Source organism: Oncorhynchus masou, unplaced genomic scaffold (assembly GCF_036934945.1).
Source record: "Oncorhynchus masou masou isolate Uvic2021 unplaced genomic scaffold, UVic_Omas_1.1 unplaced_scaffold_5395, whole genome shotgun sequence".
Classification (NCBI taxonomy): domain Eukaryota; kingdom Metazoa; phylum Chordata; class Actinopteri; order Salmoniformes; family Salmonidae; genus Oncorhynchus; species Oncorhynchus masou.
This window is the reverse complement of record NW_027011807.1, coordinates 1-17,640: the sequence shown is the minus strand read 5'-3', so window position 1 is coordinate 17,640 and position 17,640 is coordinate 1. Positions and strand designations below refer to the sequence as shown.

Sequence of the window (17,640 nt, the reverse complement as noted above, 5' to 3'; positions counted from 1 at the left end):
TAACACACCTAGAATACAGTACGCCATAACATGACATAACACACCTAGAATACAGTACGCCATAACATGACATAACACACCTAGAATACACGACATAACACACCTAGAATACATGACATAACACACCTAGAATACATGACATAACACACCTAGAATACATGACATAACACACCTAGAATACATGACATAACACACCTAGAATATATAACATTACAACTAGAACAGATCACAACACAGCTGGAGCAGTACAGGACAGTGTGTGAGTTACCTGCTCTAGGATCCTGCGGGCTCGTTTCTTCTCAGACAGGTGAATACGGAACAGGTCCTCTACGGGACGGTAGTTCTGGGCATCAGAGATGTTCCTGGCAGAAAAGAGCACAACCCACCGGGGTTGTTAATTAATCAATCAATCTGCCAATCAATCAACTAACTAATCGAGTAGCTGTTCTGATCCATCAACTGATTAGATTTAAAGTCATGAGCACATTCAAGGATGTCCCAGCCTTCCTATATCAAGTAGGGTTTAGGCCTATTCACTAGTAACGAAATCACGGAAGAAAATCGGAACTAGTCCATGAAGAAATGCTTGTTTTTGTTTTTCCTGTTGCAGAATGTTTTGCTACAGTGTCTACTAATGAATACAGCCCAGATGTAGAGTTCTTCAGAACACATACAGTATGAGGATCTAGAACACATACAGTATGAGGATCTAGAACACATACAGTATGAGGATCTAGAACACATACAGTATGAGGATCTAGAACACATTTGTTGGTTGGTTCTTCTATACCTGTAGGGCCCCAAATCCCCTCAAAGTCCCCACAAGGACAGTACAACAAATAACATTCATCCTTGTGGGGACAAGTCCAAGTACCCATGGGGGGGGGGAAAGTCTACTTTAAGCTTAGGGGTTACAATTAGGGTTAGGGTGAGGGGTTAGTGGTTAGATTTAGGGTTTGGGTTAAGGTTATGAAAAATAGGATTTTGAATGGAAATAAATGTTTTGGTCCCCACGAGGATAGAATAACATAACACACATATATATATATATAACATTTCTAAATAATGCTTTTTTTTGCCTATTCAATAAATACATTTGTTATCGGTCTATAGGTTAATTAGCTAAATTTAGTGGAATTAAGTGTGTACAGTATATTCGTTATGTATCTTATTTATCACACGTGCACAGATACAGAGACTATATCCGTTTCAAAAAACCTTTGTGATTGTTGCATGTTGCATTTATATTTCTGTTCGGTAATACTGTCACTGAACACACGGTTAATAATATGAATTACCATAATCTAACTGTTCTGTTCATATGAATTATTATAATTTACTGTCTGTTCATTAATTACATAGGCTAACTGTCTGTTAAGAACAAATTACTTATTTTCAATGACTGCTCATAGAAACAGTGGGTTAACTGCTCTGTTCAGGGGCAGAAAGACAGATTCTGTACCTTGTCAGCTTGGGGATTTGAACTTGCAACCTGTTCGGTTATCTAGTCCAACGCTCTAATCCACTAGGCTACACTGCCGAACCACCATAATCTAACGTTCGTCATATGAATGACCATAATCTAACTGGTCTGTTCATATGAATTACCATAATCTAACTGTTCTGTTCATATGAATTACTCATAATCTAACTGGTCTGTTAATATGAATTACCATAACCTAACTGTTCTGTTCATATGAATTACCATAATCTAACTGGTCTGTTCATATGAATTACCATAAACTAACTGTTCTGTTCATATGAATTACCATAATCTAACTGGTCTGTTCATATGAATTACCATAATCTAACTGTTCTGTTCATATGAATTACCATAATTTAACTGTTCTGTTCATATGAATTACCATAATCTAACTGTTCTGTTCATATGAATTACCATAATCTAACTGTTCTGTTAATATGAATTACCATAATCTAACTGTTCTGTTCATATGAATTACCATAATTTAACTGGTCTGTTCATATGAATTACCATAATCTAACTGTTCTGTTCATATGAATTACCATAATCTAACTGTTCTGTTCATATGAATTACCATAATCTAACTGGTCTGTTCATATGAATTAACATAATGTAAAATGTGATTTCGTAAAGTAAAATAGAGTTACTCACAGAGCTATGAGTTCCAGAACCACCAGTCGGTCCTTAGAGAAGGTAAAACAGTTGAGGATATTGGCCACTTTGGTAGTGGGGATGGCAACCATTTTCTGGAAGAAACACACAAAGAGTCAAAGTTTAATCAAAACATGCAGGCCAGTATTTAGCTAAATAATGCACACACAAGCAACAAAGATCTCTAAACTAGAGAAGGACATGTGACATCCTGAAATTATTATTATTATTTTTTGGGGGGGGGGGGGGGGGTGTCCACATAGTCACAAAAAGGGTGGGGAAAGTAGTGATCTCAGTAATTATCTACCCATTTTCAGACCGCCTTGTCTTATACTGTTGCTTTTCATGCCCAAAATTACATTTAAAAAGCAGCATGTCCACTGTTTACATCTGCCATGTGCTGTTGCAACATTCTGATTGGTCAAGAGAGTCAAGCATTTTATTATTATTTCAAACACTTTTTTTTCTCTTTCTTTGTTGTGACTATGTGGATATCCCCCCCCCCCCCCATAAAATTCAGGATGTCGCATGTCTCTAGTTTAGAGATCTTTGTTGCTTGTGTGTAGAAGTAGAGGAATTGCCATGCTTCGGTGAATTAACGGTTTTCAAGAATTTAGAGGATGACTGACAGTCTGCCGTAGTGCTCAGGTTTAGAGGATGACTGACAGTCTGCCGTAGTGCTCAGGTTTAGAGGATGACTGACAGTCTGCCGTAGTGCTCAGGTTTAGAGGATGACTGACAGTCTGCCATAGTGCTCAGGTTTAGAGGATGACTGACAGTCTGCCATAGTGCTCAGGTATAGAGGATGACTGACAGTCTGCCATAGTGCTCAGGTTTAGAGGATGACTGACAGTCTGCCGTAGTGCTCAGGTTTAGAGGATGACTGACAGTCTGCCATAGTGCTCAGGTTTAGAGGATGACTGACAGTCTGCCATAGTGCTCAGGTTTAGAGGATGACTGACAGTCTGCCATAGTGCTCAGGTTTAGAGGATGACTGACAGTCTGCCATAGTGCTCAGGTTTAGAGGATGACTGACAGTCTGCCATAGTGCTCAGGTTTAGAGGATGACTGACAGTCTGCCATAGTGCTCAGGTATAGAGGATGACTGACAGTCTGCCATAGTGCTCAGGTTTAGAGGATGACTGACAGTCTGCCATAGTGCTCAGGTTTAGAGGATGACTGACAGTCTGCCATAGTGCTCAGGTTTAGAGGATGACTGACAGTCTGCCATAGTGCTCAGGTTTAGAGGATGACTGACAGTCTGCCATAGTGCTCAGGTTTAGAGGATGACTGACAGTCTGCCATAGTGCTCAGGTATAGAGGATGACTGACAGTCTGCCATAGTGCTCAGGTTTAGAGGATGACTGACAGTCTGCCGTAGTGCTCAGGTATAGAGGATGACTGACAGTCTGCCATAGTGCTCAGGTTTAGAGGATGACTGACAGTCTGCCATAGTGCTCAGGTTTAGAGGATGACTGACAGGTCTGCCGTAGTGCTCAGGTTTAGAGGATGACTGACAGTCTGCCATAGTGCTCAGGTATAGAGGATGACTGACAGTCTGCCGTAGTGCTCAGGTTTAGAGGATGACTGACAGTCTGCCATAGTGCTCAGGTTTAGAGGATGACTGACAGTCTGCCGTAGTGCTCAGGTTTAGAGGATGACTGACAGTCTGCCATAGTGCTCAGGTTTAGAGGATGACTGACAGTCTGCCATAGTGAACAGGTTTAGAGGATGACTGACAGTCTGCCATAGTGCTCAGGTTTAGAGGATGACTGACAGTCTGCCGTAGTGCTCAGGTTTAGAGGATGACTGACAGTCTGCCATAGTGCTCAGGTTTAGAGGATGACTGACAGGGTCTGCCATAGTGCTCAGGTATAGAGGATGACTGACAGTCTGCCATAGTGCTCAGGTATAGAGGATGACTGACAGTCTGCCATAGTGAACAGGTTTAGAGGATGACTGACAGTCTGCCATAGTGCTCAGGTTTAAAACCGTGCCCATCCCAACTCTAAACACAATATCCAACAACTGAAGATTGATTTCAAAGAACCTTCTAAGAAATGTATTTATTAGGGCTGTCCCCAACTAAAAATGAGCTTGGTCTACCGAAAATCGACTGTTCTTTCGACTAATCAATTGGTGAACATTTTAAAACGGGTATTTTTCCATTTATAGACACACCCTATGCGTTTAATAAAATCAACTATATGCATTGAGCCTCGTCTGATGCTTTAAGCTTACTGATTTGATGAGATAGGACAAATGCCTCAAGAGGGCGCTAACTATTCTCCTCCAGCCCCTGACGGCTTTCGCAGAATGCCAATTTATCTTACCATTTCTACCGATCTGTATGTGAGTTATGGTTTATAATTGGTTTATAATAATTTATAAAATTGTATAATTTCTAATAATAATTTACAAAATAATTTATAATAATCATTTATAATAATCATTTTGTTCAGAGCTTTAGGAAAGTATTCAGACCCCTTAACTTGTTCCACATTTTGTTACGTTACAACTCTAAAATGGATAAAATAGTTTCTTTCCCCTCATCAACCTATACACAATACCCAAATGAAAAAGCAAAAACAGGTTTAGACATTTTGCAAGTGAAAATATTAATTTTTATTTAAAAAAAAATAAAAAAATGAAAATTCATATTTACAAGTATTTACAAGTATTCAATATTCAGTATTTAGTTTTCGCTTTCTCACTGTGGGGTATTGTGTGTAGATTGATGAGGAAAATGTTTTATTTGATCCATTTAGAATAAGGCTGTAATGTAACAAAATGTGAAAAAGGTCAAGGGGTCTGAATACTTTCCGGATGCACAGTCTATCTACTGTTTACACAGTAATACACAAAACATTAGCAGAGTTGGCTGTTGTTGTTGTCACTCACATGTTGAAGAGCTTTGACAGCTTTGATCTGAGGATCTGCCCAGGAGAAGTACTTCAGCATGTCCATTACCTGGAGGGAGAGGGGGGTTAGCATGTCTATTACCTGGAGGGAGAGGGGGTTAGCATGTCTACTACCTGGAGGGAGAGGGGGTTAGCATGTCTATTACCTGGAGGGAGAGGGGGTTAGCATGTCCATTACCTGGAGGGAGAGGGGGTTAGCATGTCTATTGGCTGGGCTCCCTGCCTGTGCCATTAAACTCCCTACAACTCATCCAGAACGCCGCAGCCCGTCTGGTGTTCAACCTTCCCAAGTTCTCTCACGTCACCCCGCTCCTCCGCTCTCTCCACTGGCTTCCAGTTGAAGTCGCATCCGCTACAAGACCATGGTGCTTGCCTACGGAGCTGTGAGGGGAACGGCACCGCAGTACCTCCAGGCTCTGATCAGGCCCTACACCCAAGCAAGGGCACTGCGTTCATCCACCTCTGGCCTGCTCGCCTCCCTACCACTGAGGAAGTACAGTTCCCGCTCAGCCCAGTCAAAACTGTTCGCTGCTGGCCCCCCAATGGTGGAACAAACTCCCTCACGACGCCAGGACAGCGGAGTCAATCACCACCTTCCGGAGACACCTGAAACCCCACCTCTTCAAGGAATACCTAGGATAGGATAAAGTAATCCTTCTCACCCCCCCCCTTAAATGATTTAGATGGCTATTGTAAGTGGCTGTTCCACTGGATGTCAGAAGGTGAATTCACCAATTTGTAAGTCGCTCTGGATAAGAGCCGTCTGCTAAATGACTTAAATGTTAGTGTTAAATGTTATTACCTGGAGGGAGAGGGGGTTAGCATGTCTATTACCTGGAGGGAGAGGGGGTTAGCATATCTATTACCTGGAGGGAGAGGGGGGTTAGCATGTCTATCACCTGGAGGGAGAGGAGGGGGGTTAGCATGTCTATCACCTGGAGGGAGAGAGGGGGTTAGCATGTCTATTACCTGGAGGGAGAGGGGGGTTAGCATGTCTATTACCTGGAGGGAGAGGGGGTTAGCATGTCTATCACCTGGAGGGAGAGGGGGTTAGCATGTCTATTACCTGGAGGGAGAGGGGGGTTAGCATGTCTATTACCTGGAGGGAGAGGGGGGTTAGCATGTCTATTACCTGGAGGGAGAGGGGGTTAGCATGTCTATTACCTGGAGGGAGAGGGGGGTAGCATGTCTATTACCTGGAGGGAGAGGGGGTAGCATGTCTATTACCTGGAGGGAGAGGGGGGTAGCATGTCTATTACCTGGAGGGAGAGGGGGTTAGCATGTCTATTACCTGGAGGGAGAGGGGGTTAGCATGTCTCATTACCTGGAGGGAGAGAGGGGGTTAGCATGTCTATTACCTGGAGGGAGAGGGGGTTAGCATGTCTATTACCTGGAGGGAGAGGGGAGGGTAGCATGTCTATTACCTGGAGGGAGAGGGGGTTAGCATGTCTATTACCTGGAGGGAGAGGGGGGGTAGCATGTCTCTGTGACTGGATCTCATTCATCAACCTTCTCTGTTCACTAGCTACTGTACCTGCTCGCTGGAGAAGTACCCGTGCACCTGCTCTATCGCCTTAATCCGCTGATCTGTTAGCACGCACTGCAGAGAGAGAAGAAGCCCAGTAAAAACCATTGGAAATGACTCCTAGTGTACATACATCAGTCAGTGGTGTGGATAACGTCTGCCATGCTCTCCATAGCCAGAGAGCTGAGCCGTGAACCAGAATCTGGGTTTACAGGTGTTGAATATGGCAATTCTCCTTTAAGCCAGTCAACTGGCCATTTACCAGCTTTTCAAGCTTAATGTCAAAATAATTTCGGTACTTAACAAAGAATGGCGTTTCTATCATCATTTATGTACCAAAAAATGTCTAAATAAAAAGTGACATGTAAACGGACAAAATGCCTGAAAGAATTTAAGTATTGTTTTGAGCAAGTGTACATGACCAAATCCTTTTCTGTACCTCCAATAAAAATCACTCATTCCTGTCACGCACGTTGGTTGGCTGATTCAGCAGCAGGAAAGGCCATTGATTTGATCACCTGCAACAGTGTATGAACTTCATACCAATCTGTCGGTTCACCCGCGGTTCATTAGAATGCAATAATATTTCATGTAAATACATTAAGTAGACAATATAGGGCACGTTTTACAGCGTTTGTATATTTCTAGATAGGATTTATTTACTGTATTTTAATTCCACGACTATTGCAGGAGGTGCAGAATAGGTGAAATATGGCGCATGATCACTTGGTCAAAAATAATACCTTTCAGACAAGGATTTTTTTGTATTTTTACACCTTTTTGGTAGTACGTAATTAATTTACATAAGTAAAGACTGCAGTTGCTCATCGAAAAATTATTTGGTAAGTACTTAACGTATTTTAACGGTATCAAGCTTGACAATGACAAGTTGAATGCTGCTTCCTCGGCTGCTTAAAGTATAAGTGCCATATTCAGTCTCGTGAGTCGTGTAAAACCAGATTCTCATTCAGCTGACAATGTCATGTAGGTGTTAAATAATTTTTATTAGCCACTTGGGTTAACTGAACCAAACTTACCTTCCTGATTTCGTCTAAGACGATGTCGAATGATTTCTTATCCATGTTTGTTCGGAATACACGATCTCGGATTCTCAGTGTTAATAACTCCTTGATTAAATAGCCACCTGGCTGTCGAGCTCGAGTCAGTGGACTAACGTTACAGTACAATCAATATCACTGACATAATCTAAAAACGGACAAACTACTGGTAGTTTACTATTAAAATAGAGCTATCCACTTCATAATGTGACTTTAAGACAAAGTTAATTCACAAACGGCACAGTTTTTACGACGTTTTCTTTGTTGTCCTCGTTTAAAATCTATTGCTAGCTAGTTAGCTAGCAAGAAAGTGCTGTGTTAAACTGGCTACTTGACAGCTTGGCTAATGTTAGCTTAACTCTGCAGTTTGTTAGACCAGAGCAGAAAGGGTCAAATTACTCTATGGAGAAATGAATATATCAATGAATTGTATCCTTACTGAAGCGTTTGACAACGTCTATCGTATGTACATTTAGTTTATCGACATATTTTGAACTGTACATAACAACCACAATAAACTAAGCCGCTAACACCGCTGCGACAACTTCCTTTGTTAGGACCCCATTCAAAAACATGAGTTAAAAGATCACTTTCTCAGAACAAATATTTTTTGTTTGAAGTGGAACTATATATTAATCACAAATTATGATACGACCATTGTATTATCATATTTTATTTCGACAGATACTGTGAAATAATAGATTTATTGATCATATTTTCATTCAGGCTGCGGGGCGCAAACAGGCAAATTTTTGGACACTCTTGAGGAAGTAGACACGGAAATGTCGTCGGGTCTGTGAGAAGTTGGCAAATATTTATTTATACTTGTATTTTGTGTTGATTCAAGTAAAATGGACAGATTCACATGGTCAAATGGTCTTCTGGAAATGAATGAAACATTGGTGATTCAACAACGAGGTGTCAAACTTTATGACGGAGAAGACAAGGTATGATGTTAACAAGCTCGCATTGCCAGGCAAGGAAAACAGCTAGTTAGCTAAGTCGGTAACGTTACATTGGTAGCTAGCCATCTAGCTAAATGTGTTCTTTGAAATAGTGGAATAAATCTAGTCAACTAGCTAATCGGAAATAAAATAACGTCACTGGTTGGTTGCATGGGCGTGTTTTTGCCTTGACAAACACGTTTACGAGGTCATTGTTGATGTTTACAACAGTGCTGTCGGACCAAATACACATTTCTGCCTGCAACATATCATGTTGTCCCTCTCTCGCTCTGTCTTTCCACCAGGCCAAGTTGGATGTTGGAATTGCTCTGCTGAGTACGCACCAGTTAATATGGAGGGACCTGAAGAATCATGTACAGTGACACTTCATAAAAATATACATTCAATGGGTAACACCCACCACAGCTTTGTCTGCATATTAGCCAGTGTGATTTTAAATCTTTTCTTGACCTTTTCCATGTCCCTGATATGATGGTGTCTAGTATTTACTCTCCTAGTGTGTGTGTGTGTGTGTGTGTGTGTGTGTGTGTGTGTGTGTGTGTGTGTGTGTGTGTGTGTGTGTGTGTAGGAATGCTGCATAGCCATACCCCTTTCTCAGATCATCTACTTTGAGGAACAAGCTGCGGGTATCGGAAAGAGGTGACTCCTAATTAAACCATGTAGCCTATTGAAACAATACCCACCACTTTGTAGCAGGACAACTCACATGTATGTACGCGTGACTACTATAAGTCGCTTGGATAAAACAGAACATCCCTCTCTCTCTCTCTCTGGCTATGCTTTCATCATTGATCTATGACAGAACATCCCCTCTCTCTCTCTCTTGGCTATGCTTTCATCATTGATCTATGACAGAACATCCCCTCTCTCATGGCTATGCTTTCATCATTAATCTATGACAGAACATCCCCTCTCTCTCTGACTATGCTTTCATCATTGATATATGACAGAACCGCCCCTCTCTCATGACTATGCTTTCATCATTGATATATGACAGAACCTCCCCTCTCTCTTGACTATGCTTTCATCATTGATATATGACAGAACATCCCCTCTCTCTCTCTTGAATATGCTTTCATCATTGATATATGGCAGAACCTCCCTCTATCTCTCTCTCTTGACTATGCTTTCATCATTGATATATGACAGAACATCCCCTCTCTCTCTCTCTGTATCTGACGCTGCAGTGCCAAGATAGTGGTCCACCTGCATGCTTCCCCGGCCAATAAGGAGCCAGGACCCTACCAGCAGAGCAAGTTCTCCTACTTCAAACTGTCCTTCAAAGAGCATGGACAGATAGAGGTAGTAGTCATTTAATATTATTATTACTATTATAGTAGTATTATTATTACTATTATAGTATTATTATTATTGCTACTATAGTATTATTATTATTACTATTATAGTATTATTATTATTACTACTATAGTATTATATTATTATTAGTAGTATTATAGTATTATTATTACTATTGTAGTATTATTATTACTATTGTAGTATTATTAGTATTACTATTATAGTAGTAGTAGTATTATTATAGTATTATTATTACTGTTGTAGTATTATTATTACTATTATAGTAGTATTATTATATTATTATTATTACTATTATAGTAGTAGTATTTTTATTACTATTATAGTATTATTATTATTATAGTAGTATTATTTTATTATTATAGTAGTGTTATTGTTACTATTATAGTAGTGTTATTGTTACTATTATAGTAGTGTTATTATTACTATTATAGTAGTGTTATTACTATTATTATTTCTATTACTATTATTATTACTATTATCATTACTATTATAGTATTATTATAGTAGTATTACTATTATTACTATTATAGTTGTATTATTACTATTATAGTATTATTATAGTAGTATTACTATTATTACTATTATAGTTGTATTATTACTATTATAGTATTATTATAGTAGTATTACTATTATTACTATTATAGTTGTATTATTACTATTATAGTATTATTATTACTATTATAGTAGTATTATTAGTAGTATTATAGTAGTATTATTACTATTATAGTATTATTACCGGTATTACTACTATAGTAGTATTATTAACACTTTTATAGTATTATTGTTATTACTATTATTACTATTAGTATTATTATTACTACTATTACAGTATTCCTGTTATTACAGTATTCTTATTATTGCTATTGTAGTATTATTATGTTATAGTATTATTTACCAGTATAGTGTTATTGTTATTATTTATATTATAGTATTATTACTTCTGTAAATATGTAGTGAGAGTAGTACCATTGGATACTGTAAATATGTAGTGAGAGTAGTACCATTGGATACCGCCTCGTGACACTAAATATGTTATGAGAGTAGTACCATTGGATAATGGCTAGTCAATATGTCATGAGAGTAGTACCATTGGATACTGGCTAGTAAATATGTCATGAGAGTAGTACCATTGGATACTGGCTAGTAAATATGTCATGAGAGTAGTACCATTGGATACTGGCTCGGACTCTGTAAATATGTTATGAGAGTAGTACCATTGGATACTGCCTCGTGACTCTGTAGATATGTTAAGAGAGTAGTACTATTGGATACTGCCTCGTGACTCTGTAGATATGTTAAGAGAGTAGTACCATTGGATACTGCCTCGTGACTCTGTAGATATGTTAAGAGAGTAGTACTATTGGATACTGCCTCGTGACTCTGTAGATATGTTAAGAGAGTAGTACTATTGGATACTGCCTCGTGACTCTGTAGATATGTTAAGAGAGTAGTACCATTGGATACTGCCTCGTGACTCTGTAGATATGTTAAGAGAGTAGTACTATTGGATACCGCCTCGTGACTCTGTAGATATCGTTAGGAGAGTAGTACCATTGGATACCGCCTCGTGACTCTGTAGATATGTGATTGGCCTTGTGTGGCTCAGTTGTTAATCGCGTGAACAGACTGTAACCGAAAGGTCACTGGTTCCAATCCCTGAGGTGAAAAAAATGGGTGTGTTCCCTTGAGCGATGGGGACTTAACCTAATTAATCCCTGTAAGTCTCTCTGGATAAGAGCATCTGCTGAATGACTGAAATGTGAATGTACACGAATGGAAAATACCATCGAATGAGCAGTGAGTGAAACTGTCGTCCGATGCGTGCTAATTTAGAGCCAAAATGGCACCGTGTCTGTTTTCCTATACTGAGTCTGAGCCATCATGGTGTCTGTGTCTGTCTGTCTGTGGGTAGTTCTTCCGGAGGCTGACCGAGGAGTTGAGCCAGGAAGAGATGGGAGAGTACGCCCATGTCACAACCCATCCCTACGGCAACCAACTCACAGGTCAGAGGTCGTCATAGAACAGACAATCTACTCTATTCCACTCTCCTCTGCTATACCTAACTGGACAATCTACTCTATTCCACTCTCCTCTGCTATACTCTACTTAACGTCCTAGTCTATTCCACTCTCCTGTGCTATACCTAACTGGACAATCTACTCTATTCCACTCTCCTCTGCTATACTCTACTTAACGTCCTAGTCTATTCAACTCTCCTCTGCTATACTCTACTTAACGTCCTAGTCTATTCCACTCTCCTCTGCTATACCTAACTGGACAATCTACTCTATTCCACTCTCCTCTGCTATACTCTACTTAACATCCTAGTCTATTCCATTCTCCTGTGCTATACCTAACTGGACAATCTACTCTATTCCACTCTCCTCTGCTATACTCTACTTAACGTCCTACTCTATTCCACTCTCCTCTGCTATACTCTCTTAACGTCCTAGTCTATTCTGTTATGGCCTTGTGTGGCTCTGTTGGTAAAGCACCTCTTATATTCTGATTTAATATCTGACTGAGATGCTAAGACTCCCAGGAATACAGTGGTACTGTTTCACCTAGGGATGTTAATTAACTAAACGTTAACCTCCCAAAAATACATTTGACCGGTCTCGCTTATCGGTCTATAGGGCAATTTGTGTAATTCTGGGTGGGCAAGTCAATTGTGAGATTTGAACACATCTCGTCAGTCGTTAAAACAGTGGCGCAGCGTCTGGATCGACCAGAATTATTCTTTTCTAAATGACAAAGGATAATGTACAGTGAGTTTATAGCAGGGAAGATTTGATGGTGGTGGGGGCCACAAAACATCTGAAAATGTTGCTGTTTTAAAGCCAGTTTGCTGCAGTTCTCCACATTTTGCCACGGGGCAGAGAGAAATGTTGCAGTTTTAAAGCCAGTTTGCTGCAGTTCTACACATTTTGCCATGGGGCGGAGAGAAATGTTGCAGTTTTAAAGCCAGTTTGCTGCAGTTCTCCACATTTTGCCATGGGGCGGAGAGAAATGTTGAGGTTTTAAAGCCAGTTCGCTGCAGTTCTCCACATTTTGCCATGGGGCGGAGAGAAATGTTGCAGTTTTAAAGCCAGTTTGCTGCAGTTCTCCACATTTTGCCATGGGGCGGAGAGAAATGTTGCAGTTTTAAAGCCAGTTTGCTGCAGTTCTCCACATTTTGCCATGGGGCGGAGAGAAATGTTGCAGTTTTAAAGCCAGTTTGCTGCAGTTCTCCACATTTTGCCATGGGGCGGAGAGAAATGTTGCAGTTTTAAAGCCAGTTTGCTGCAGTTCTCCACATTTTGCCATGGGGCGGAGAGAAATGTTGCAGTTTTAAAGCCAGTTTGCTGCAGTTCTCCACATTTTGCCATGGGGCAAAGAGAAATGTTGCAGTTTTAAAGCCAGTTTGCTGCAGTTCTACACATTTTGCCATGGGGCGGAGAGAAATGTTGCAGTTTTTAATATGATATCTGAGTGAGACTGACTAACAAAATCAATGAGGATCTCTGGACGCTATTTCGACCTTGATTACTAAGTTTAGTTAGCTGGTTACTAAGTTTAGTTAGCTGGTTACTAAGTTTAGTTAGCTGGTTACTAAGTTTAGTTAGCTGGTTACTAAGTTTAGTTTAGCTGTCTAAAATGGAGCTGACAGGGACTAATTGAGTGACTGATGTAAACTACATGACCAGAAGTATGTGGACACCCGCTCGTCAAACATCTCATTCCAAAACCATGGGCATTAATATGGAGGTGGTCCCCCTTTGCTGCTATAACTCTCTCTCTCTGCGATTCTCTCTCTATCTGCGATTTTCTCTCTCTCTCTCTCTCTGCGATTTTTCTCTCTCTCGCTCTGGGATTCTCTCTCGCTTCTGGGATTCTTCTCTCTCTCTGCGATCTCTCTGCGATTCTCTCTATGTCTGTACGTGTAAATAACGTCTCTCCTCTCTGGTCGTCCTACAGACAGGAAGGACGCGAGCGGTGGGGATCGTCGGCATCGAGAGGAAGATAGAGGAGAGGAGGAAAGAGACAGAGAAAACATCTCAGAGGTGAGAAAGGAAATAAGATGGAGAGAGACACAGGAGATAGAGAAGAGAGAGAGAGACACCGGGGTAGAAAGAGAGAGAGGGACACGGGGTAGAAAGAGAGAGAGCGACACGGGGTAGAAAGAGAGAGAGAGCGACACGGGGTAGGAAACAGAGAGAGAGAGACACTAGCAGAAAGAGAGAGAGCGACGGGGTAGAAAGAGAGAGAGCGACACGGGGTAGAAAGAGGAGAGAGACAATGCGGCAGAGAGAGAGAGACACGGGGTAGAAAGAGAGAGCGACACGGGGTAGAAAGAGAGAGAGACACGGGCAGAAAGAGAGAGAGAGACACGGGGTAGAAAGAGAGAGAGAGCTTGAGGCACGGCAGAAAGAGAGAGAGACACGGTAGGAAGAGAGAGAGAGAGAGACACGGGGTAGAAAGAGAGAGAGAGACAGACTGCAGGTAGAAATAGAGACAGAGAGACAGGCGGGGTAGAGAGAGGAGGATGAGAGACAGACACGGGTAGACAGAGAGGATGAGAGACAGACTGGGTAGACAGAGAGGATGAGAGACAGACGGGGTAGACAGAGAGGGATGAGAGACAGACGGGGTAGAGCAGAGAGGGATGAGAGACAGGCCGGGGTAGAGAGAGAGGATGAGAGACAGGCGGGGTAGAGAGAGAGGATGAGAGACAGACGGGGTAGAGAGAGGATGAGAGACAGACGAGGATGAGAGACAGGCGGGGTAGAGAGAGAGGATGAGAGACAGACGGGGTAAAGAGAGGATGAGAGACAGACGGGGTAAAGAGAGGATGAGAGACAGACGGGGTAGAAAGAGAGGATGAGAGACAGGCGGGGTAGAGAGAGAGGATGAGAGACAGACGGGGTAGAGAGAGGATGAGGAAGACAGGACGGGGGTAGAGAGAGAGGATGAGAGACAGACGGGGTAGAGAGAGAGGATGAGAGACAGACGGGGTAGAGAGAGAGGATGAGAGACAGACGGGGTAAAGAGAGGATGAGAGACAGACGGGGTAGAGAGAGAGGATGAGAGACAGACGGGTGAGAGAGAGAGGATGAGAGACAGACGGGGTAGAGAGAGGATGAGAGACAGAGAGAGAGAGACAGGGGAGAGAGAGAGGATGAGAGACAGACGGGAGTAGAGAGAGAGGATGAGAGACAGACGGGGTAGAGAGAGGATGAGAGAGACGAGGATGAGAGACAGAGGGGAGAGAGAGAGATGAGAGACAGAGCGGGAGAGAGAGAGAGGATGAGAGACAGAGCGGGAGTAGAGAGAGGATGAGAGACAGATGGGGTAGAGAGAGGATGAGAGACAGACCGGGAGTAGAGAGAGAGGATGAGAGACAGGCGGGGTAGAGAGAGAGGATGAGAGACAGGCGGGGTAGAGAGAGAGGATGAGAGACAGACTGGGTAGAGAGAGAGGGATGAGAGAGACAGACGAGGTAGAGAGAGAGGATGAGAGACAGACGGGGTAGAGAGAGAGGATGAGAGACAGACGGGGTAGAGAGAGAGGATGAGAGACAGGCGGGGTAGAGAAAGAGGATGAGAAACAGGCGGGGTAGAGAGAGAGAAGTGAATGGAACAGATTCAGTGAGGAGAAGCCATTGTGTTTGGCTCTCAACAACCTCTTGTATTGCATTTTAGGAACATAGTTTTTATTTCTGTTTCCGTGTTTGATTTGGTAAGAGGATGGAGTCCAACAAGAGGTTGGAGGCAGCTACAGAGGGGGGATACTGGAATGGCTTTTAAAATGTTATACAGCGCATTTCTGGATAAGAGCGTCTGCTAAATGACTTAAATGTAAATGTAAATGTATTCAGATCCCTTCACTTTTTCCCACGTTGTTACGTTACAGCCTTACTCTAAAATGGATTTAATAAGTGTTTTTCCACATCAGTCTACACACAATACCCCATAATGACATCACAATACCCCATAATGACATCACAATACCCCATAATGACAGAGTGTCAATGGGGTTTTTATACATTTTTGCAAATGGAGGAAGTTTGGAACCCGCAAGACTCTAAAGCTGGCCACCCGGCCAAACTGAGCAATAGGGGGAGAAGGGCCTCGGTCAGGGAGGTGACCAAGAACCTGATGGTCACTCTGACAGAGCTCCAGAGTTACTCTGTGGAGATGGTTGTCCTTCTGGAAGGTTCTCCCATCTCTGCAGCACTCCACCAATCAGGCCTTTATGGTAGAGAGGCCAGACTGAAGCCTCTCCTCAGTAAAAGGCACATGACAGCCTGCTTGGAGTTTGCCAAAAGGCACCTGCTCTGAAGAAACCAAGATTGAACTCGTTGGCCTGAATGCCAAATGCCATGTCTGGAGGCAACCTGGCACCATCCCTACCATGAAGCATGGTGGTGGCAGAATCATGATATGGGGATGTTTTTCAGCGGCAGGGACTGAGAGACTCGTCAGGATTGAGGGAAAGATGAACGGAGCAAAGTACAGAGAGATCCTTGATGAAATCTGCTCCAGAGTGCTCAGGACCTCAGACTGGGGCGAAGGTTCACCTTCCAACAGGACAACAACCCTAAGCACACAGCCAAGACAATTTAGGAGTGTCTTCGGGACAAGTCTCTGAATGTCCTTGAGTGGCCCAGCCAGAGACCGGACTTGAACTGAAAAGACTTTGCCGAATTTGCCTCCGATCCAACAGAGACCTGAAAATATCTCTGCAGCGACATTCCCCATCCAACCTGACAGAGCATGAGAGGATCTGCAGAGATGACTGGGAGAAACTCCCCAAATACAGGTGTGCAAAGCATGTAGCATCACACCCAAAAAGATTCGAGGTTGTAATCGCTGCCAAGGTGCTTCAACAAAGTACTGAGGAAAGGGTCTGAATACTAGTAAATGTGATTTTCAATATATAAATGATCAACATTTTATAACCTGTTTTTACTTTGTCATTATGTGGTATTGTGTGTAGTTTGAGGGGCTAAACTCGAATTTAAATCCATTTTAGAATAAGGCTTTAATGTAACAAAATGTGGAAAAAGGGTTTGGCTGAATCTGTTATTGTACTACTTCTAATGCTCTAATGCTTACATTAATTGTTGATTCTTTTTCTTTCTCCTTTTCTCTCTCTCTGTCTCTCTCTGTCTCTCTCTGTCTCTCTGTCTCTCTCTCTGTCTCCCTCTCTCTCTCTGTCTCCCTCTCTCTCTCTGTCTCCCTCTGTCTGTCTGTCTGTCTCTCTGTCTGTCTCTCTGTCTGTCTCTCTGTCTGTCTCTCTGTCTGTCTCTCTGTCTGTCTCTCTGTCTGTCTCTCTCTCACTCACTCACTCACTCACTCATATTCCCCCTCAGGCCTTTGAGGACCTCAGTAAGCTGATGGTGAAGGTAAAGAGAGTTTTATATATGTATGAACTAGCAATATTCCATGTGCAGGCCTCCTAGCGCCCGGGTCGACCCTTTGTCTTAAGTGTTAACGCTCATTTTCCATTTGTGACAAATACATTTTGAAATATTACACACATAATCACTCACGACAAAAAACTGTGTCTCCTCTCTCTCTCTCGTTAGGGCGAAGGAGATGGTGGAGCTGTCCAGGTCCACCGCCAACAAAATCAAAGACAAGCAGGGAGACATCACAGAGGATGAGGTCGGTCTGCCCTTCATCATCACCATCAGGGAGTTTTTTAGGGCTGTGTCCCCAAATGGAACACAAATTAC

The 17,640-nt window shown here is 42.1% G+C and overlaps 1 protein-coding gene and 1 pseudogene across 1 annotated transcript; one reads left to right on the top strand and one right to left on the bottom strand.

Moving 5' to 3' along the window:
• Window positions 1–226: 226 nt before the first annotated feature.
• On the bottom strand, window positions 227–8,178 carry LOC135535979 (proline and serine-rich protein 1-like). The gene is made up of 5 exons (XM_064962382.1): window positions 7,618–8,178; window positions 6,590–6,655; window positions 5,036–5,104; window positions 2,135–2,229; window positions 227–362 (listed from the first exon to the last, which is right to left on the bottom strand). Exons 1-5 carry the CDS (start codon window positions 7,660–7,662, stop codon window positions 227–229), a joined length of 411 nt encoding a protein of 136 aa, XP_064818454.1. The 5' UTR covers window positions 7,663–8,178.
• Window positions 8,179–8,400: 222 nt separating this feature from the next.
• On the top strand, window positions 8,401–17,569 carry LOC135535978 (vacuolar protein-sorting-associated protein 36-like; annotated as a pseudogene).
• The last annotated feature ends 71 nt before the right edge of the window (window positions 17,570–17,640 follow it).

What these genes read in the sequence shown, in the direction of transcription:
- LOC135535979 (XM_064962382.1), bottom strand. Translation starts at nt 7,662, where the DNA reads ATGGATAAGAAATCATTCGACATCGTCTTAGACGAAATCAGGAAG. An exon ending in TCTTAGACGAAATCAGGAAG is followed by an intron (nt 6,656 to 7,617) that starts GTAAGTTTGGTT and finishes CTCTCTCTGCAG; the next exon opens with TGCGTGCTAACAGATCAGCG. An exon ending in GTTCTGGAACTCATAGCTCT is followed by an intron (nt 363 to 2,134) that starts GTGAGTAACTCT and finishes CTTTTCTGCCAG; the next exon opens with GAACATCTCTGATGCCCAGA.